Source organism: Ovis canadensis, chromosome 23, assembly GCF_042477335.2.
Source record: "Ovis canadensis isolate MfBH-ARS-UI-01 breed Bighorn chromosome 23, ARS-UI_OviCan_v2, whole genome shotgun sequence".
NCBI classification, from domain to species: Eukaryota; Metazoa; Chordata; class Mammalia; order Artiodactyla; family Bovidae; genus Ovis; species Ovis canadensis.
The window spans coordinates 46,143,331-46,165,490 of NC_091267.1; the positions used below are offsets into that span (position 1 = coordinate 46,143,331).

Consider the following 22,160-nt stretch of genomic DNA (forward strand, 5'->3'; position numbering starts at 1 on the left):
TCTATACCCCCTAAGTTAAAAAATAAGCAAGATGACAAGGTTTTATGCTTGCATGAAGTTTATTGATATAGTGCGCTTGGTGGCAGACTCCACCTTGAACGTCGACTCAAACAATGTCATTTTCGGCATCTGTTAGGAATAATGTAAACAGTAAATTGTTTATTCATACAACTGAACATGTAAAATGAGTGGATGATCAGAAATGCAAGTCCTATGCTCCTGCTCTGCTAAGCTCAAAACTAATGTTACCTGTGCATGCACACTAAAATATCCTGGCATCTCATGCTCAAGACAGCCATTTGGACAGTTCCACCGAAGTCTACAAAGGGTGTGAGTAAGTAAATGTCCTAAGGTATTTTGAAAACAGTGCCTCCTTAAATATAGTCATTATGCCACTTGCACTTGCCTCTAATTGACATCGAGCTTCTGGGGTTCAGATGCTGTCTTCGGGTTCCCCACTAAACTCTTAATCCCATCTTTTCATTTGGGAGGCAGGTCCCCTCTTCCCATCTGACTTCACCTTAAGGGTCTCTCGTCTGTTCTTTCCTGCCTTTGGACTCTGTGGGCTCCTTGCGTGGCCAGCTCCTCCTAGGCACATGTCTGTTTACACTGGGACCAGATCACCTCATCTAATAGACGAGGGCCTGCATCAGTACCTCTGTGCTCGTGTATGTGGTAATAAGTACTGGTTGAAGAAAAAGGTACTGATTTGTGAGGATAAAACTACAGTTAACGCTGCTTTTTTAGCTCTTTAATGTGTCTCCACCCTCTTTGTTCTGCTCTGAGTACTCACTGTACGAGGGAGCACACTTACCACATGGACCGAGTGCTGCCTCTAGAATTGCTCAACTTGCTCCTCCCCGCCCTTTAAACCTGCCAGCTAGATTACAATGACCACATAAGACTGTCTTTTTGTGACTCCATCCCTTTGGCATCTTCTGCAAGGCTAGACACAGGACTAGGTGTTCAAAGGTAAAGGAGCTGGTTGGTGCACGTTTGACACCAGAGCCTTGGTGAGCATCCCTGGTGCTGTGTGCCTGCCATGCACCGAGTAGTAACTGGGCGTCAGGGAGGCATGCACTCAGCTCACTGTCTTAAAATACCTTTGTCTACAGGTCAACAAATCAAATTGCCAAGAACGCAAAGGCCCAGGTACACGAGGAGGAGAATTTACCTGCCAGTTTTAAGTTTCTGCTCTGCGAACATGGGCAGTAGTCACGGTTATTTCTCCAGCAATACCGTAACTTCCAAAGGGAGAACGTTTGTCACCAGATCCTGAACCTCTTTTGGCTACATCTTCTACCGGGAAAGCAACGGAAAGGAACACTGGGCTTTTTGGTCTGGGCACAGCTTGTCCACTTGGAGGAGGACTAGCATTCTGGGGGGCGGGGGCGTGTCTCTGGAATTTCTGGTCTGCAGGAAGAGCAACGGGCACTTGCACTGCGGCATATCTCTTCACGGCCTCTGACTGGGAAACAACAGCGTGTCCAGGAACAGGCTTCCAATCCTGTGCTTCCTGAACATTTGAGCCTACTAAAATAAAAGGCGGGGCACTGGTCTTCTTGCTGTCGTCCATCATCACATAAGTTGGAGAAGTAACTTTCGGTGGATGCTGCAGAAATTGTGGATCCTTAGGATTAGAAAGATAGAGGGTCGCCTGGGGGAAAGGCCCAGGTGCAGGTGGCGGTGATGGGTGGCCTTGTTGATTCATATCAGTTAGACAATAAAGGGTCCACATGTTAGAATATGGTGGTGGTTGTCCTGCTTCGCTTGCTGCTATCGCTACAAAAAAAAAAAAAATTTGCAGGCGTTAAAGGTTTGGTCTCTGTATCAGGCGCTATGCACAGAAATGTAATTTTTTTTTTTTACATATAAACAAACAGCTATAGTAATATGTGCCATAAAGCATGCTATAGAGAGGGCTAAATAAAATGTGTTTGGTAATGTGAAAGAGAGATTCTCTACAGTTGGAAAATGAGAACAGTGTTTTGATAGCAAGTGGCAGGGACACTAGGGTTGTGGCTGAGGAGCAGTCTCATTCTAAGCTGCTGTTTCCAGGAAATTAACTTTAGACCTGGCTTCTCCAGGGTCCTCAGGAAATGAAGAGTCAGCACTTCCAGCTCCACCAAAAGAATCAACTTAAGAGCGTGTGAAGCCACTGGAAAAAGAGTTACTGCATCTGCATAATGATTCTTCTCTTCTCGGAAGAAATCGGCACTCAGCACTAGGTGGCATCTTTTGATCACATAATCAGGTATCGGGCCCTCACAGGTGCCATCGTAGCCCGCCATTTGGTCACCACACACAAAACATCACATACTCTAGGACTCAGTACTTGAGAGCACTGCTCGGGCTTAGGCGAGCCTTGAAATTATAGGTCCTAGGTGGCAGTAGAAGGCTGCGTGTTCGCAGAGTGGCTCTTTAACGAAGAAGAAAAAAAAGGTCTTGGGGTGCCATCCATCCACTTCCACCAAGGATGCTATCATGTCAGGTTAGAGTTGCCTAGTTGAAGCCAGTGCTGTTGTGGAGAACTGAGTCCCAGAAGATGGGACAGAAGAGCAACATATAGCCTTTGTGCAGCTTTTTTTTCTTCCTTCTTCAGGAAAGAAAAAGACACTATGCACATGATTAAGCTGCGTTTTCAGGCTCCTGAAACTGATCCCTCTGGAAGCTAATTAAAGATAAGCACAAGCGAAGTCGTCAGGTGTCTGTGAAATACCTTCAGTGCTTTGGAAGCAGTTAAGCCGCTTGAGAACAGTAACTTGGGATGAAGTGCTGCCCAGGCCACAAGTGTAATGCCAGCGCCCACAGGCTACGCTCCAACGCTGCCCCCTGCCTTTCCAGCTGTGCAGAGTCCCCGTCACACTGCCAGACAATTTCATCCCTAAACACCTGCTGTGGTAACACCTCTTTATCATTCTGACTCTGGTAAGAGTCGTGATTGAGAGAGCTTCTGCAGAAGGAATGGGGGGTGTTGGTCCCTGCACGTCCCAGCTACCTCAAGGGAGAAGGGCTGCTGCACTCGTCTGGATGAAGCAGGAGGGTGGGTGGACCGAAGGCCACTGACTAGACCAAGATGGGAGGTGAGACGGTGCGTCTGTGTCACGGGAGAGCAGTAGTGATAGTTCAGCAGCCAAGCAAGCAGGTTGATTTAGGCTCCTGTTGGGGTAATGATGGAAGCCAGCCAGCCTTGACACGTCCATCCTTCCTGCTGCCGCTACGACCCTGCTCCCCTGAGGGACAGAACTTCACCTTGACCTTTCCCCTCTCCATCCAGCTATGAAGCTGCTCCCTCCACTGTGGGAAGCCCCCAGGCAAGACGGCAGTGCTCAACTGGCCCCCCAGACCAGCTTGCAAAGCTCTCCCTCAGCGCGAAAGCAGTCAAACACACCACCATTTCTTCCATGTTTCCAATGCCACCACCTAGGTAAATGCGTTGTTGCCATTCGCTTTTACACTCACGAGTGAGAAATTTCAAACCAACACCCCGTGATTACAGTTTTGCAGTAGCAGGATCCAGATCACATGAGCACGTTTGTGCCTGACAACAGGCTCGAACATCTTTCGCGACACGGTGTGTCCAAACAACGGAAGAGCACTCAACCAAACTTTGAGGCCAAGCGGTGGTGATGTCACTTTAAAATCACTCATCTCATGAGAGTAAAATCTCAAATACAACAAAGCCTTTATTTAAATAGGTTTGGCATTTTCAGTACTATTGAAAGACTTCTGACCAGTCTGCAGGGAGCCTACCTAGATGGTCACCTGAAATAGAGATGTCACCAGAAGTGTAGTTTTTAATTTTGTAAGTAATTTTCTTACCTGGCTCCATCAAACCTCGTTGGAAGGTGCTGCATCCCGTTCTGGGTCCATTTCTGGTTCATAAAGACCTTCTGGAACAGGAGGTTGGGGGCCACTAGATGATCTTATGGACCCTGAGCGCGCGGGTTTGACCTCCGTCTCCTGGGACGCAGGGTTTTCCCTGGACTCCTGCCCAGCACTGTCAGGGGCCAGCGCAAAGATCTCCACTTCAAGGTGCATAGATTTCTCAGAGCTCACTGCTTTGGTAGAGCCGTCTGCCTCCACATGGACTGAGGAGTCATACTTTGTACTCTCCAACTGCACAAATTTTGTGGAACCCACAGATTTTTCAGACCCGCCTGAGGCTGTCTTGCCTACTACAAGTATGGGACTGTGTGGTGGTGACTGCTCCTTGCTTTTAAGACGAGCAACATGATCAGAGAAGGGGATAACTATTTGTTCTGGTAACTGCTCAACATAAGTAACTCCTTCGATTACAGGCTCATCATTATAGATAGAGGCTATGTGCATGGTGGATGTCACCTCAATGTCAGCCTGCAAAGGGACCTCAGAAGCATGGTCACAAGCAGGAGGTTCTTGTTCACCCTGCAAGGGGAATGAGGAAGCCGTTGGTGATTCAGCCTTACTGCCCACACGTACATGGACAGATTGTTCGCTCACAACCTGCTCTGCTACCATCTTGCCAGAACACACACTAGGAGTGGCCACCGCGTTCTCTTCAGCAGCCTTCGAGCTCAGCATCTCCTCGAAAATACCAGGCATACTTGTTGCCACATCCACCATTAAAATTTCAGATTGATCAGAATGAACAGATGGAACATTACCTAACATCTGAGCAGCAAACTGGGCGGGGTCCGCAGGGACATAGGCAAACTCGGAAGTGACGGCCGCTGGCAACGGTGAGGACGGTGGGGTAGCGTTCTTAGGGCTGGTCGGTTTGGACGGGCCCCGGGGTGCTTCGCTTGCGTCCTCAGGCTCTGAGGCCAGGTCGGCCTGGACTGACGGGAACTGAGTGGTTTTGCTGCTGAACAGCAGCGCTGCTATGTTATCCTCCTCTGTGTCTGTCGATTTTTCCATCCGTTTAGGCTCTAGGGAAATGGTAGATGTTTTTTCTGGCTCTCTCACACTTTCTGCTTTCTTCTCTTGTGCCGTTCCTTCCGACCATTTCTCCACTAAAAATGAAGGTCAAATGAGTTAATAAGTACACAGTCCTCAAAAAAGGAATTTTAAAGGAAGCATAGATTGAGCATACCAAAGTCATCATGTACACAACCTTCAAAGTTTTGTTTCACTCTCGAACATCTGTAACTTAAGTGTGGGCAGTGAAACTCCCCTGTCCTTATCTACTGAAGAGAAATAAGGGACTACTTAAGTAGCACAATGACAAAAGCTAATAATCAGATACCACCTTCAGCTGCAGCATAAATCAGCTGAAAACATCCCTGAAAAAATCCCCTGATCCAAACTTCCACAGAAAACTGGGGAAAGAAAAAAACACTTCATACCTTAAATGAAACACATGCTGTCATATTAAAAGGCATTCTTTAAGAAAACTGGTATATAAAGTTCAATTTACTCAACTGTAAAACTGGGCTACTATAGCATATTTTTACATTAGAAAATGTCATGTATTCTTATCTAAACACGCTAGCACCTGCTGGCAAGGTGGGCTGATGCAGCTGAAGCACTGACCCAGACAAGAGCAGCAAAGAGTTCTGGAAGTGGGCCTCAGCAAGTCCTTGGAAGGGAAGAAAATAACCATGGCTCACAAGGTCAAGTCAACTGATGCCATACAGAAACTCCCAGAGCTGGAAAACTGCTGTAAAGTCATTTCTGGACTCAACATTTTGCTTGTCACTCATGTTTGTCTAACCACCTGAGTCATGACTCAAACGTTTTCATATCTGCCCACTTAGGATTACCTCTTGGGGGAAGCATCTTCCTAATGTCATTAAATCAGCAAGGAAAGTTAAATTTGCCTCAGGAGATTATATTTGCTTCAAGTCAAAACTCTGGAAACGTGTCTTCATGGTAAAGAAACCGGTGCTTGGGGGTTAAGTCCTGGCCCTGAGAGTGTTCTCCCCCAGCCCCTTCTCCTACACTCTTGCTCTTCCCCCTGGGGGCAGCCTGCTGCTTCTCATCGATGATGCCAGGCAGGGACTCGTTGACCTAGGTGGTCCTTTCTCACTGTTCCTGTGGGTTATCCATGGCAGCTGATCTCTGCTTTCTATCTGTGGTCAGTCTTGAGCCAATGTTTCTGCTTCTCCTCCAGTGCTAGGAAGGAGTCCTCTATTTGATGTTGACACAGGACTCCTCTCTGGCCTTCTGCCTTGCTTCCATCTTTCACAAAGGGCCTATGAGTGTGAACTTCCTGTGTCTGGAGTCCCTCCAGCCGAACACCTGAGCCCACCCTTAGGGCAAAGGCAAGGTCAGGACACCCACTGCTAAAGGAACTTGAGGCCTGTAGTGCAGTGAAGGTAGGAGAGCCACCATGAAACCCAAGCCCACTCCTCTCTAGACTCACCTGCCCACTCTATGCCAGCAACTCTCTTTTCCCTCATGGGGACTTCCAATCCCAAAGCTGGCAGTCATTTATTTACCATGAGCATTCTCAAGAACACAACCAGCTTTGAGATTGGATCACTGAAGTCCATAGATCGCCTGCATAGGACCCATCTGAGATGTCACTTAGAGGAATTCAGCAACTGTGAGAAGGCCATGTGTCCTTTTAAAACAGGCTTATCAAATCTAAGAGACTAATCCTTATGCTTCTTATTTTTGCCTTTGGAAGTCCCCTATTAATGACCATTCCGGAAAGGTAAGTGTTGGTAGCTCACAGTCGTGTCTGACTCTTTGTGACCTTATGGACTGTAGCCCACTGGACTCCTCTGTCCATGGAATTGTCCAGGCAAGAATATTGGAGTGGGAAAGGTAAAGCATTATATAATTATGAATCATAACAACTCAGAATTTATGACATTGCTGCCTTCCCTACAACTTTTCATAGTAAAAAGGTATATGAGAAAGTCTGGATCTTAGGCCTAACTGAATAGATTTAATGGCCAAGCCAATGGTTCTGAGCTTCAGCCTCCAAGTCTGTAAGATCTTGAGTCTTTGTAGAGATTAAATGGAATTATTCACCTAAAAGTTACTCTATAAAGTAAAGTCGCTCAGTCGTGTCCGACTCTTTGTGACCCCATGGACTGTAGCCTACCAAGCTCCTCTGTCAATGGAATTTTCCAGGCAATAGTACTGGAGTGGATTGCCATTTCCTTCTCCAGGGGATCTTCCTGACCCAGGGATTGAACCCGGGTCTCCCGCATTGTAGACAGACGCTTAACCATCTGAGCCAAATAAATAACATATAAATGGGGAAGGAATAAATCAACACCTAGTTAAAAAGTTTTGAAATGTGACATCAAATTTTAAATCAGCTTTGATTAAAATTAGTTGGCTATTTCTTAATCTGGTGATAAGATGCAGGATGTTTTTCCCCATTATACTATATGTCTATATATATACACACAGACACATATGTCACATTTCATCACATTGAGATCAAATGCCTTAAGCTATAATAACGGTTTTGAAATGTAAAGCACTAGATTAACCACTGGGTTTGGTTTAGAATACATAAGAGAATGTAACAAATATATACATATGAGTTATCATATATATATAACTTAAATTTACATTGAGTTTCTGTTTATCTACAAAAGGTAAAACATTCTCTCCTAATGTTTTAAAGGTCTGTTTAACAGTTCCAAAGATTGCTGACTTGTAACCTTAGCTTTTGTCTGCCTGAGAATGTATTCTTTCATTTTAAAGGATGTATTCATTCTAGGTTGGCAGCTTTTGCTTTCAGCACTTTAGAGATGTCATTTCATTGTCTTGGCTTCTGTGGTTTCTGTTAAGAAGTCAGCTATTTGTCCGATTATTCTCCTGAAAGTAATACACCTCTTTATCCTTCCTGTTCTCATGATTTTTGTCTCTTTCAGCAATTTGACCATGCTGTACTGAGGTGTGGTTTTCTTTGTACTTATTCTGCTGGGGGCTCAAACTTCTTGAATCTGTAAGTTGATGCCCTTCAGTCAGCCTTAGATAATTCTTGGCCACTTTTTCATCTACTCTCTTTTCTCCTTGACTCTAGTTACACATTTTTCCCTCCTTTTGATCATGTCCCACACCTATCTTACACTCTGTCCTCTTATTTTTCTTCTTGCTTCAATTTGGGTATTTTCTACTACCCTGTTTTTTAGTTCCTAATTTTGTCTTCTGCTAGTAAAGCTATTTAATAAAAATTTAATTTGAAGTTACAGAATAACCATTTGTTGTTGTTTTTAGAGCCTTACTCTGTTGACGTTCTCCAGCTTTTCATCCATGCTTTCTATCTTTTAATTACCTTCTTCTAAATGGTGTTGATCTTGTTCTAATATGGCAAATATGATCCTCCTGAGACTTCATTTTATATTTTGTCAAAGTAGGTATATTACACTTTCTTACTCCTAGCACGTTGTCCTTATTCCCAGGCTGTGATGTTCCTGGGGTCTCAACTGAATTGCCAGTTTCCAGAAGTCTCTTCATTTAGGCTGAGTCCAAACTCCAAAGCCTCCCCACAACACTGTACCACTTGTGAAAATCCTACTTAGCTTTCAGTCTTCCAGCAGCTCTTCTCTGCTAAGCCTTCTCAAACCTTGGAGTCCACACATGAGCACCTTAGGAGTTGGCAAAATAACCAAAGAAAGTATCTTTGCAGACTTTTGGGAAACCCTTCTCTGCAATTGCCTCCTCTCTGGTGCTGTCACCTAGATCCCAGCCCCGTCAGTAGCCCCAAACTCTGCTGCTGTTTTCTCTTCCTGGAGTTACTTCCAGTCTCTGCTTAGTCTCTTTTCCTGCACACGAATTTGAAAAATGCTACCATGGTGAATATGGGGCTCAAGTTTTGTGAACTTTTGTGGTTGAGCTCTGGCTCTGACCCACACATTGTGTTTTTCTGCTGCCTCCTAGTTACCTAGGTAGAAGCGTAACGCATACTACCTGGGTGCTGGTCTCTGACTCCACTGTATTTCTACTCACACTTCTACTTTCTGGAAAGGGTGGTCTGTGTGCTTAATTCACTGAAGGACTAAGATATTCTGCATAATTTGGTTGTCTTTAGCAATTAAGGACTAGTTGACAGTATTTTGGTCCCAGCTTGGACATTTTGCACTTAGCTCTCTGCCGGGTTGAGTCACTTCACTTTTCCCATCTGGATTACTTGCTAGTCAGGACTCTGAGACATCTAAACACATTTGGACCCACCAAAAGCCAGACAGACCATAGGAAACAAATATTTTCCCAGGCCTATCTGAGAAAGACTCTCCAGTGTTTCTAATCCAGTGCATCACATGCAGTTAGTTTATTCAACCAATATTTCCTGAAGGTCTGATCATGACAGTGATAGTGTAGGGTTTGAATGTAGCATGTGATGTGCTAAATGCAGCACCATGCTACCAGTGAGCTACCAGTGAGCTCCTGAGAAGCATGCATTCTTCTAGGCAGCCCAAGAATGCAGAGAACAAGCCACCTGCTTGGGTCTTAGGGAATTCTGATGAGAAATTCTACCTACCTTCCTTATCGCCAGTTTTAGCCTCAGCTAGCACTTTTCATGCACCACAATCCCACTGTCAAGAAGGACTTTCTATTTCCCTCTCCTGTGCCACAGGAAATGGCCTTGGAGCCTGTCTTTTTCCGTGCCTCCTCTATCGTTTATCTAAAGTAAAAACTTGATTCTGGTAACATTAGGTCTTGAAAATTCTAAGAAAATCTCTCAACAAAAACAGGCTCTTCTACAACTCCAAAGTGTTACCGTTTTTATTATGAACCGAGTAATGGATTTATTATGAATCGAGTAATGGATTCTTTGCTGCAGACTCTATTGCCTTTTCCCTAAAGCAAATTAATGCTTCAATGGGTAGAGATCAACAAAGCAAATAGGAAAAAACAGGAAAAAATTTATCTTTTAGAAATATACCTACAACACTGAAGAGTTGGGGTTGATAGGGAGCTATCAAAGTGTCTGGCCAGCAGTCAGATGCTTAGCTTATAAGGCCCAGGATGGTCTTGCTTCTCATACTGACCTCTCCTTGTGTTCCTGACCTCATCTGGTTTTCCTTATCTGCTTCTCAGCCCAGCGTTCTCCTCTCTTAATCCTGACCCTGTATTTCTGTCCCTAGTCTTGACAATCTGACCCCAGCTCTCAACTATACCCTTTTTCTTATAGCATAGCTGCTGCTAAGTCGCTTCAGTCGTGTCAGACTCTGTGCAACCCCATAGATGGCAGCCCACCAGGCTCCCCCATCCCTGGGATTCTCCAGGCAAGAACACTGGAGTGGGTTGCCATTTCCTTCTCCAGTGCAGGAAAGTGAAAAGTGAAAGTGAAGTCGCTCAGTCATGTCCAACTCTTAGTGACCCCATGGACTGCAGCCTACCAGACTCCTCTGTCCATGGGATTTCCCAGGCTAGAGTACTGGAGTGGGGTGCCATTGCCTTCTCCATTCTTTAGTATAGACTACTCCCCAAATACTTAATCTTCCCACAGCATTAAAGCATGAAGGACCTAAGCCCCACTCCCAACAACATCGCCAGATAATTATTCCAGTTTTTTAACTTAATGAAATTCTTATCTTGGTACAAATTACCAGCCTGCCTAGGCAAAGAAATGAAAGACTCCTTCTGACACAATACTCATCCCTGTTTAGGAAATCAGTATAGCCTTACTTGAAAAAATTGCCCAGAAAAGTAGAGTGAACACCCAAGCCTCATAAAATTTGGTATGGATAGTCTTGAAATAGATATTCCTTTTTTGTTTAATAAAGGTGGATAAGCTACAAGTATGTGTAATGAATTCTATAAGGCATAAAGATAGAATTGGGCTTAAGAAACTGGAGACATTGTTATATCTAATATGAATACATAAGACAATATTTAATGGTACACATAACTACTCTGATGCTACATAAAAACTGAAATTGGGCTCAGTGATCAGCAGCAGTTCACAACTATGGCCACACCAAGAATGTCCAACCAGAATCAGTTAGAATAGTTAACAGGCTAATTGGGTTGGGGACCTTGGTGGCCTAAGCCTTCTTGATTCTTCCAAAGTAGTGGCTATTTCCTGCCTCTGTTGGAAGCCAAGACAGGAATAACATTGGAAACTAGACTCAATTAAGCTTAGGAGGATGGAAGGTGCCACTCTGATGGAGAGACCACTGCCCTCTTCATGGAGTGGTGGAAAGGTCAGAATTAGTACAATCTGGGCTATAGGCTCCATACAAGAAGCTGACAGGAGGAAGAAGTGAAAAGTGGGAGATAATGTGGGAAAAGAGAACTGAGATTTCGCTCCAAGTTCAAAAAGTAAAGTTTTTTCTAGAGAAATGTTACTGGTGTGTTACTCTGTCTATTGTGGAAAGAGAGTCATACTACTAGGAAAATCTTCATGCTACTAAGAAGATCTAAGTTGAGATCCCAACTCTATCAAATAGTATTTTAGAAACTTACAAGTTACCAACTCACTCCCAAGCATCAGATTTCTCTTGAGTAAAACTGAGTTGTCTTAATTGACAAAATATACTTTTTTGCCTAGGACAAAACAGGTAGTCAATAAATTCTATTCTCCTTCTTTTGCTAGATATACTGAGTGGTAGAACTTGACACAACTGTTTTGCCTTAAAATAGTGCCTGAGTTTCTAAAGTCCCCTCAATGACTCATGCAGATTAGTGAAGAAATTCTCCTAAGACTGAGAAATAGAAACGCTTTCACTGACTGATACAGTAGTGAGACCTATTTAATCAAATGGCAGAAAAGTCAAAAGAGGATCCAAAAGAGGGTTTTTCATGAGCACCTTTGGGAATGAGCACACATAGGTGAAATATTTGCCAGAGTGGAGGCTGGATAGAGGCAGGCTCTGGAAAATGGGAGAAAAGATGAGAAATGACAGAAGTGAGAAAAGTTTGCTCCCATATCTGGTTCTTTTCTCTCCATCACCTGACTCTGCATGAAATTCTGAAGGTGGTGGGCGATAGGTAAACAGTACTGGTCCTATGACAAGGCCTACCAACAGTGGGGCTCCTTCTAGGAAAAATCCCAAATTGAAGTGTTTGAATCAAACGGTCTGTGCAGGACATACTTATCTCCATACTTCCCATGCATACGGGTAGCTTGGTAGTAATGCTGCTAGGCAGCAAACTCACCAGTTTGGAAATAACTTTGGGGGATACATCTGGTATCTGGGAGATGAGTGGACACCAGTGCATTAGGGATGGCAATTAAGCTCTTGCCCACATCATTAAGTGTTAATAACTGGTGCTGTCTTTTTTTAAATAGAGGTATAGTTGATTTACAATGTGGTGTTATATATAATAATGTAGAAGTCCATTAACCCATTTGGGATGACAATAAAAGGCAGACATCAATACTGGATTGTAACACTGAACTCATTATATTTTCTGGTCATACCTTTGTGTTACCTTCCCCTGCTCTGTGGTAAACTAGAACAAACAACATTTGTTTCTGCTCTGCTGTCTAAAGAGCAATCTGTCTCTACAGCCATACAGTGAGCTTGCTTTCAGGATTATCTGTACATGCTCTGTCAATTTCCTTGATACCTATAGTTTATAGAAGAGAAAGAGCAGTGTCTCTTACCCCTTACCTCCATCAGAAGTACGGCTGCTCCATTAGTTCAGTCTGTTTATTTTGAACCTGAGATTCAAAGATGTTAATCCCTGCTGGACCAAAATCCATCCCTTTAGTCCATATCCTAAATTGAATGGTGGATAAACTCTTCAGTAAACAAGTTAAGTCTCAAAGGCTACCACTTAGTTACCTGCCGCCATAAAGATTCACTGACTTTATCACCATTCTCAAACATAGCCAGCCTGCACAGCCAGTCCTCTCAAACAGCTCCTGGTATAAACTAGTACAAAGGCTATAATAACTTTGCCTCCTGTCCCTCCTCCAGAAGATCTTCCTGACCCGGGGATCAAACCTGTGTCTCTTACATCTCCTGCTTTGGCAGGCAGGTTCTTTACCACTGGTGCCACCTGGAAGCCCCAAGGTTATTAGCAAATCCCAGACCTATTTCCCATGGTAAGCTGAGAATACCATCAGGACCCTGTAGGGAAGCCGCCAGACTAGACAATAAAACATTCCTATTTGAGTGGCGACTCACTCCCCTACCCTGTGAAATGCTGACTCTTGATATTCCTTGTCTTGTTTTGTTTCGGGTGTGTCTGTCACTGTAGGTCCAAGCCCTCAGGATTTTTACATTTTCTTAGGTTTTATCCCTAATTTCTCCCTATCTCGGCTAAGTTATCTATTGACATCAGTAGCAGAGAATAAACATGGCTGTAACTCACTGATCCTACCTTTTTTCTCTATGGTCATTCCAAAATGTTGGTCAGCCAATGGAGCATTACTTAGTTACTTCTCACACTCACTGTAAGTCACCGTTTCCTCCACAGAATTCTTCCAAAAGCTTTTTCTTTCAATTCTTTTAGACATGTGTGCCTGTTCTTGGGATTTAACCAGTATAGACTCTTTTGCTCATATTGATCTTTCCAAATGTTCATCATGTAAATTTTGCCTTTTACATTTTTCCCCTTCTGACTTCCTCACTGTTCATCCATCCTCAGTTTCATTGTTATGTTCACATAAGATAGACATTTACATACATATACATAAAATAATTTTTTCCTCCAACCAGATATATACAGCCTTATAATCCCAAAAACAGGCCAGAGACCACATAATATGAAAAACTTTTCTGAATTTTCTATGAAAAGTATGTTTAATGACACCTAATTGCTGCCCTGTCCTCCAAGCTGGACTACAGTTTAAACCGTCATGGGGAGGGGAAAAACAAGGGTGACTAACCTTTTCTATTAAAATAATCTTCCGAGAGAGTTTATATACAACATTCCTAAGTAATGTGTCTCATTATAATTTGAGTCTTTACCACTACAAAATTCAGTTCAAAGATGGCATATTGGAAAGGGTTTACACACCCTTCCTTCTAGATCTCATGGTACCAACAAAAGTTGAAGGTTTCCTGCAAAGTGTCAGATTTCTTAAAAAAACTGATTCAGTAATAAAAAATAAAGCATCAGTGTGATTAAACATCAGTGTAATTATTTAAACAGACAATATTTGTATCATTAAGTTTGAGCATATGTTAGGCATGATACAGTAATTCATAACTAGGTTTTTATGAAACTGTTACTACTAATGGTACTTACCTTTAATTTGATGAAATTGTTTAACCAGATCTTTTATATCCAGACAAGAATGTCCTGAAGAAATAAGAACAGGAAATGAGATACATAAAATTCCCAATTTAAAATACTTTCTTGTTCAAAGCAACAAATGTATAATCTAAAGCAGTAACAAACCTTCTCTAAAGAGAATAAGTTCTCTGAAATAAACTGCTGCGAACTGGGTGATGTTGGGCGGATGGGTTTTGAGTATGGCTCTGCTGACTCCCTCAAGCAGAGTCTTGAGGCCATAAGGTACGACAAGTCTGGGCTTTGAAGAAATCATGCTGGCGGGATGTCTGTAATCTCAACTACAATGAAGAAAAACAGTCTTATAAATAGTATGGAAGTTTACTATTGAAAATGTTATGAGTTAACTACAGTTTCTAAGAATAAACCTATTAAAATTACTAGTTTTAGTGCAGATCTCTAGGTATTTATTCAAGGAAAACTAATGTTTAATGGTAGTTTGAAAAACAATAAAAACCATACTACCAACAATATATCATGTGCAGATGAGCAATCAAGTACTGTTATAGAAATCCATGGCAAAAGCCCTGCCAGCAACTCTAGGATGCTACTAAAAACAAAGAACAAAAACCAGACAAAACCTGTTTTTACAAAATTCAGTAAGTATTTTGTGCAGTAGAATTTCAAGAAAGATAAATTATTAAGCTCATTTATCTGTGCCTAAGAAACATCCTTCCAAACCACATTGGGAACTGGCTTTTCTGTACATTCATCAAATAGAGTAAATTTCTACAAGAAAATATTTTCCCCTCACTCTCCTAAGCATATCCCCAGACACACTGATCATCCTTAAGTGTATATATTTTAGCTTTGTTTTTAAAATTAGAGTAGTTACATGTGGTATTATACCACCCACCACCATCCATACCTCTTTTCTCCTATCTTCCCTTAACCTCTACCCTAGTTTTCCTCTTTCCCTTCTCTTGGCTTTCTGGATTTTAAGTGGTACCAAAGGCATTGCATAACATTTACTGTAACTCTAAGCTGCAGAGGTTGCTACCCTAAACTGTCAGTGTTTGTGTGTGTTTTATTTCATTCTAAAAACATTTAAGAAGGCTTATAAATACTCATAAAGAACAAAATAAAATATTTAAGGAACCCAGTTCAGTAGTTAAGAGGGAAATTATGGTAGGAAAAATAGGATTAAGCCACAGGTAAAGTTAGTATCTCAATACAAAAACCTTAGGTCCTACACTAGAGATCGATAGTCAGATCAGCCTTCTGAATTACCAAGAAGCCATCACATAATAAACAGTTAAATGATTCAGGTTTCCTGAGATTAAAAAACAATAGATGCTTGGGAGAATCACAGATATTCTGGGCACTGGGTCCCAGGAGAAATTTCTCCTATGGGTCCTCATAAAGAGAACAGTGTAATCATGAACCAGGTCCTCAACAATATCTCTATAATAAATAGAATAATGAGTTTCATAGGGTAAGTGACACAGTTCAGTTACAGCCATTATACAAGGAGCCAGCCTCTAATAAAAAGCAACTCATGTGGCATAGCAAAATGCTGAATATTTAAACGTACAACTTCCCAAAGGTCAAGAAAAAAAATGTTTTGGCCAAAGCAAACTCTTTGAGAACATAATTAAGGATACTATATTCAAGTCCCTAATGAAAACTTACTATTAAGAGTTTCATCCAACAGCTTCACTGAATTAAACCGTCTTTAAACTAACTAGTAGTGTACCTCTGGCAGGCCCACATGCTGAAGGGACACAGGTAGTAATTAAATGCATGGCACATGTACATTTCTTATGTATTTTTTCAAGTATATCCTGTGCACCCCAGTGTGAGCTGAGTAGGCAGGTAGTGTTTTCAAAGTGGCTTACCAGGAACCCCGACAGCTAACTGTAGTCAGCACTTGGTGCTACCAACTGTGAGGGGAGCGCCCCTACCCCACCCCACCCCACGCGAATGTGCGGCGTATTTAGTGCCCCAGGACCAAGGGTTGTGCGTCCTGCAGTGCAGTGCCTTACAAAGAATCGTCCTAAAGATGAGAAATGACCGTGACACGGATCGTACCTACATCACCGGGTAAAGTCACACATAGGGCCGTTGAGGGCTGTGTAAAATGACAGCTTATTAGTTCTCCCCAAACTTATATTTGACAAATATTTGTCTAAAACCAACAAATTTTACAACCCCTACCCCCACAGAGAAGTAACGCCTGAACAGGAACGGCGCGCCTTTGGCTGAAGATGCGAGAGTTGGGGGCTTCGGAGCCACAGGAAACGTCAAGGGTACCCACCACTCACTCCCTAAAGACTGCGCCGGGTGTTCGTTTTTGCCGTTTGGTTGGTTTGGTGGAAAGGGCAGAGAGACCTGGGAGAGCAGGCGTCCCGATTCCACATCGACTACTTTGGCGGTGGCGGACCCGCTCACCCGGACCCCCAAGTCCAGTCCGCCTCAAGGGCGCTGACCGCCTCACTGGCGGATGTGGGCCCGCCCCTCCCCGCAGGCCTCCCACTCCCCTGACTCTAGAGGAACCTTCCAGCAACCACACCGTGCTCGAGAGACCTCGAGGGCCTAACTGTCGCCAAGCCGGAAGAGGGTGGGGGCGGCGCGGGGTGGGGGGGTGCTTTCGTCCAGATCACCTTCTCCTTTCCGGCTACGCTCTATTGAGCTTCCTCCTTGCCCCCTTGCCGGCGGCTCCTGGAGGAGACTGCGCGCCCGGTAGGGTCTTTTATACTCCTGGGGGACACGTCAGGCCTACGTCACAAAGCCTGGCCCTCTCTGAGCTCTGAACGGGCGCGGAAGGAGGCGGGAGTTTGGCGGCCACAGCCAATGGGAAGCCGAGAGACACAAAGGTCGGAACTCCGCGGAGCAGGGAGGAGTGCTTTTGCCTTTTCAAGCAAGAATACAAAGGAGCATAGGAAACGGGAGTCTCCACACCATAGCAGGCTCTCCATTTTGGGTCTAGTTTCGAAGAAAAGAGATTTACGGCAGTTTTGTCTTGCTGTCACTGCATCACACTACTCTCCCCTGTCCCCCTTATTCTGTTGCTCTCTACTCACCTTTTTGAAAAAAAATTCTGCCGATGTACACAACACACACTGGTACAATAATAGGGTGCAGCACAGCCCTCCTCTCAAGAAACATGCCTGCTGAAAGAGAATTTGGCATTGATCCCGAATCTTCCTGTTTCTCGTAATTCCAGATCTTGCAATACTTCAGGCATGGTATATCCTTCGCAAACCATACCATCAGCTGCAGGTTGCAAGTCCGTAAGGACAGTGTAGCTTTAGCTCCCTTTTACCCAAGTGAAACTGACTCCTTCAAATACCCTCTGCTTTTTCTCTACCCCGTTCGGGCTCTAATGTTTGTGCTGGGCATTTATACCATCGGAGTCATGATGGTCAAATTCCAAGCAGCTTTCGTTGTAATCTATTTCCACACGTTTAAAAAGCAATAAGAATCACTGTAAATCAACGATTAAATATCATCAGGGCACATATCTGACAAAACTTTAACTTGAGAAAAAATGAAGACTACCAGAGCAGGTTACAGTAAGAAGCAGTGTTAAAACCCTGGCCTACATCTATGCTGCACACACCACTTTATGAGGATATTAATTTGTCCATTACCTACTGAGTGCCTATTATGTGGCAGACAAGCCCCTTCTTCTTATGAATATTACATTTTAAAAGAAGAAATGCCCTTTTAGTGTGACTTTTGAGTGTGATGATAGATCTGCAGGTGGTAGTTTTTGGTGCTCATCACTGTCTCCTCACCCCCTCCCCCCGACTTTGTAGTGTAAGTAAAAGAGAAATGAAAGTGGACGATTCCTTTCCACTTGTTTAGTTTAAAATATATTTAATTATCATAGGTGTAACGACACTGAGCTAAGAACCCCGAGTACAAACATTTGATATCTCATTTATGGTGACTTTTGGAATGAGGGACATATGCTTACGTAACCTAACCAAACTTGGTCTGTCACCTTGAACACCGACTAGGTGTTACATACTGTGCTAAATCTGCAACACAGAAGGCAAGCCTATATACTTTTCCACATTTCTGTAATGTGGAAGTTCTGTCCAAGTTCCTCTGAAAAGCAAACTGTTTCAGCATAAGCACCTAACAAATGTTAAAACCTCTCTGCGCTGCTCAATTTCTAGAACTCCTAGTGATCTGATGTGGCTTTACAATCTTCTTGTCCTTGTGTTCATCTCTTTCAGTCACTGGGGATCTAACTAAAATACAAACCTACTTGGTTCTCCATTGCTCCCCGTCCCTCCCTGCTTCAACAGAAGTCCACGGTTCTTGCAGTGACCTGTGTAACTATCTCATCTTACCATCTGGTTTCCATTGACCCTCGAGAGACTGGACCTGAAGACACATGCAGTTTGTCACTCTGTGCCTTTGCTCATCAGGTCCAAGGCCTGAGACATCTTTCCAGCCATCATTTTCACATGAATGCATCTTTCTCCTCCTCTAAAACTCAGCTCAGCAATCTCCTGCTTTAGAAAACCAAAGGGTTAGAAGCATTTTTTCCATCAGCCCCATAATATGTATAACTCTGCCATATAGTTGACTCTCTCAGATTTACTAAATACTTACCAAAAGATGATAACCTAGGGCCATCTCTCTCTAATGTATTCTATCTGCATTAGACTTATCCTAGGAGTCTGTTAAAAAGGTCTTCCTAAGCCTTACTTCAGTTCAGTCACTCAGTCATAACTGACTCTCTGCGACCCCATGAACCGCAGCACACCCGGCCTCCCTGTCCATCACCAACTCCCAGAGTCTACCCAAACCCATGTCCATTGAGTCGGTGATGCCATCCAACCATCTCATCCTCTGTCGTCCCCTTCTCCCCCTGTCCTCAATCTTTCCCAGCATCAGGGTCTTTTCAAATGACCTTTGCATCAGGTGGCCAAAGTATTGGAGTTTCAGCTTCAACATCAGTCCTTCCAATGAACACCCAGGACTGATCTCCTTTAGGATGGACTGATTGGATCTCCTTGCAGTCCAAGGGACTCTCAAGAGTCTTCTCCAACACCATAGTTCAAAAGTATCAATTCTTCAGCACTCAGCTTTCTTTATAGTCCAACTCTCACATCCATGCATGACTACCGGAAAACCATAGCCTTGACTAGACAGACCTTTGTGGACAAAGTAATGTCTCTGCTTTTGAATATGCTGTCTAGATTGGTCATAACTTTCTTTCCAAGGAGTAATTGTCCTTTAATTTCATGGCTGCAATCACCATCTGCAGTGATTTTAGAGTCCCCAAAAATAAAGTCTGACACTGTTTCCCCATCTATTTGCCATGAAGTGATGAGACTGGATGTCATGATCTTAGTTTTCTGAATGTTGAGCTTTAAATCAACTTTTTCACTCTCCTCTTTCACTTTCATAAAGAGGCTCTTTAGTTCTTCTTCACGTTCTGCCATAGGGTGGTGTCATCTGCATATCTGACGTTATTGATATTTCTCCCGGCAATCTTGATTCCAGCTTGTGCTTCCTCCAGCCCATCATTTCTCAGATGTACTCTGCATATAAATTAAATAAGCAGGGTGACAATATACAGCCTTGACGGACTCCTTTTCCTATTTGGAACCAGTCTGTTGTTCCAAGTCCAGTTCTGACTGTTGCTTCCTGACCTGTATACAGATTTCTCAAGCCCTACTTAGAACCTATTGAATTACTATCTCTCTGTAGTTGTAAAACTACAACTTGAGAACCACTCCAGAGTCCATCTAAGTTACAAGTGTGTTGCTTCTACTGAATATCCTGATCAACTAGGAACTCAGCCCCCTTGCTAGTTTTCACAAGTTAGCCAAGTGGGTGAATATCACTTTAACTGAAGGAGCCCCACCTTTAGGAACTAACTTTACCTTTTTTTGTTCTCCCTTCCCTGCCCTTTTCTAAATTTTCTAAGTATTTCCTTTTCCTAAGTTCAAGTTCAAGCCTCCCCCCACCCCAACTATGTCTTTTCTTGGGAGGATCTGGGCCTAAAAAGATTTTTTCTATAAAATAAAACCCTAGTGGCCCAGCGATAGACTCTGAGCTTCCACTATATGGGGCATGAGTTCATTTCCTGGTCGGGGAACTAACATCCCACAAGCCAAGTGGTGGGGCAAAAAAATATGTAAATAAAATGTACAAACAACATCCAAACCAAAATAAAAAGACATAACAAACAAAACGTGACTGTGTGACCATGTATCTTCATAGATAAAGATCCATATTTGAATACTTGCCACCACAATCTGCTTAAGGAAGCAATCAACTAGGAAAGTTTACATAGCAAAGCAAAGTGTGTATGTATTTTAAAAAACCATGTATGCACTGTCTTTCAATTTTAGTTGTCAGAAAGATAAAAATGCAAATTCTCTAAATAACTGACTTACACAATATGGGACAATAAATATTCTAATTTTCTGTGACATCTGAAAGTAATAATTCTTTACTTAGCTATCATGTGCTAAAATCAAAAAGATACCTACCTATCCCAATAAAAGTAAAATCTTAAATACATTAATCACAGAGGTACATATTATTACTAGACCATGCCTCAAAGTGTGTCAGATTATAATTGTGTTCCAAGTACAGAAAATATACATTAGAGATTTCTCTCATCATAGGCACAATCTAATACAAAAATATATCTGACACTTAGAAATTAGAAGGTCCACTTGACAGCCTCCAAAACAGGAAAAGGGGAAGGAATGATGCCAATATTAAAAAAGCACACACAGATGCAAACATGATTATTGATTATTTTCTTCATCAGAGAGGGGTGAAGAGCAATTTACACCAAACTAGGTTTCCAGGCAGATAACAGTAACTCAAAGGTTGGGTAAGTCACAGCACGCAGGCCAGACTGTTATAAATTACTCCACTCAATCATGTACTCAGATTTCAGTGAATCTAATGGCTTTGTGTACTCAGCGCAGTTTTGCCATTTTAGTATTTTCAGAACCACTGTCTACCCCCTCTCAGAGCTCTACCACCAGGTTCCAGATAAATTGCCAGGGCTGCATCAAACCTAGCAGCTGCTGCTGCTGCTAAGTTGCTTCAGTTGTGTCCAACTCCATGCGACCCCATAGACGGCAGCCCACCAGGCTCTGCTGTCCCTGGGATTCTCCAGGCAAGAATACTGGAGTGGGTTGCCATTTCCTTCTCCAATGCATGAAAGTGAAAAGTCAAAGTGAAGTTACTGAGTCGTGTCCAACTCTCAGCGACCCCATGGACTGCAGCCCACCAGGCTCCTCTATCCATGGGATTTTCCAGGCAAGAGTACTGGAGTGGGGTGCCATTGCCTTCTCTGGAACCTAGCAGAGACAGTTTAGAAACATATCTATACATGGACTAGTAAAGAGACTCACTGAGCAGTGTTGCAATCATGTATATTCAGTGAAGTGAACTGAACACAGATTTATTTGAAATCCTGAGATCTCTCTGGAAAAACAAAGTTTTAAAGCAGTTAAAGCAGAAAAGTATGAAGCCTTATGTAATCTTTTACTACTGAATAATAAGTAGTTTGAACAATGCCTGATCTGAAAATTCAAATAAGTATGAATACTGGAGCAAGAACTTCATGATTCAGAATGCTCCACAATCATAAGTGAGAAATTTGCCATATAAACTATAACCAACAGGACATGAAAATGGCGAGAGCCATATTTTAAAGATTCATAACATTCTTTCCTTCAAACCAGGTATCTAAAATTTTTAGACACCAATTTTTCCCTTCAGAAGGCATCTACCTGGCTCCTGGATCTTCCCATTCATGAAAGTAGGTAGGCATCTTTTCTCTCTGGCTAGCATCTAAAACCCATGCAGCAGTCCCACTAGAAAGAAAGTCAATGTTAATAAGCGCTTTGTAAGTAAAAAAAACATGAAGCAAGTTCAGCCAAAGTCAGTGAGGAGTAAACATTTTTTTTAAAGAAACTATTATTCCCTCAAAACCTGATTAAGTAGATTAAAGCTGCCAAAGCTCTAGCTGCCCCTCCCATGTTTGTTTTGAAGTGAAATATTAAAACTGCTGATGTTCTATGAGA

General features: G+C 42.8%; 1 protein-coding gene across 12 annotated transcripts; it reads right to left on the bottom strand.

Moving 5' to 3' along the window:
- Positions 1-40: 40 nt before the first annotated feature.
- Positions 41-21,284, bottom strand: CABYR (calcium binding tyrosine phosphorylation regulated). Of its 12 annotated transcripts, none has more exons than XR_011252395.1 (8): positions 19,013-21,283; positions 18,447-18,608; positions 17,166-17,252; positions 14,251-14,423; positions 14,098-14,151; positions 3,823-4,994; positions 1,175-1,782; positions 41-129 (listed from the first exon to the last, which is right to left on the bottom strand). XR_011252395.1 is itself a non-coding variant. In XM_069569014.1 (8 exons), exons 4-7 carry the CDS (start codon positions 14,396-14,398, stop codon positions 1,184-1,186), a joined length of 1,149 nt encoding a protein of 382 aa, XP_069425115.1. In that variant the 5' UTR covers positions 14,399-14,423; positions 17,166-17,252; positions 18,447-18,608; positions 19,013-21,284; the 3' UTR covers positions 41-129; positions 1,175-1,183. The 12 variants fall into 12 exon arrangements, 7 of the variants coding, with proteins under 7 accessions (XP_069425115.1, XP_069425114.1, XP_069425113.1 ...); XR_011252396.1 differs by having other exon boundaries at positions 17,166-17,255; XM_069569014.1 differs by having other exon boundaries at positions 4,647-4,994; positions 19,013-21,284.
- Positions 21,285-22,160: the final 876 nt, after the last annotated feature.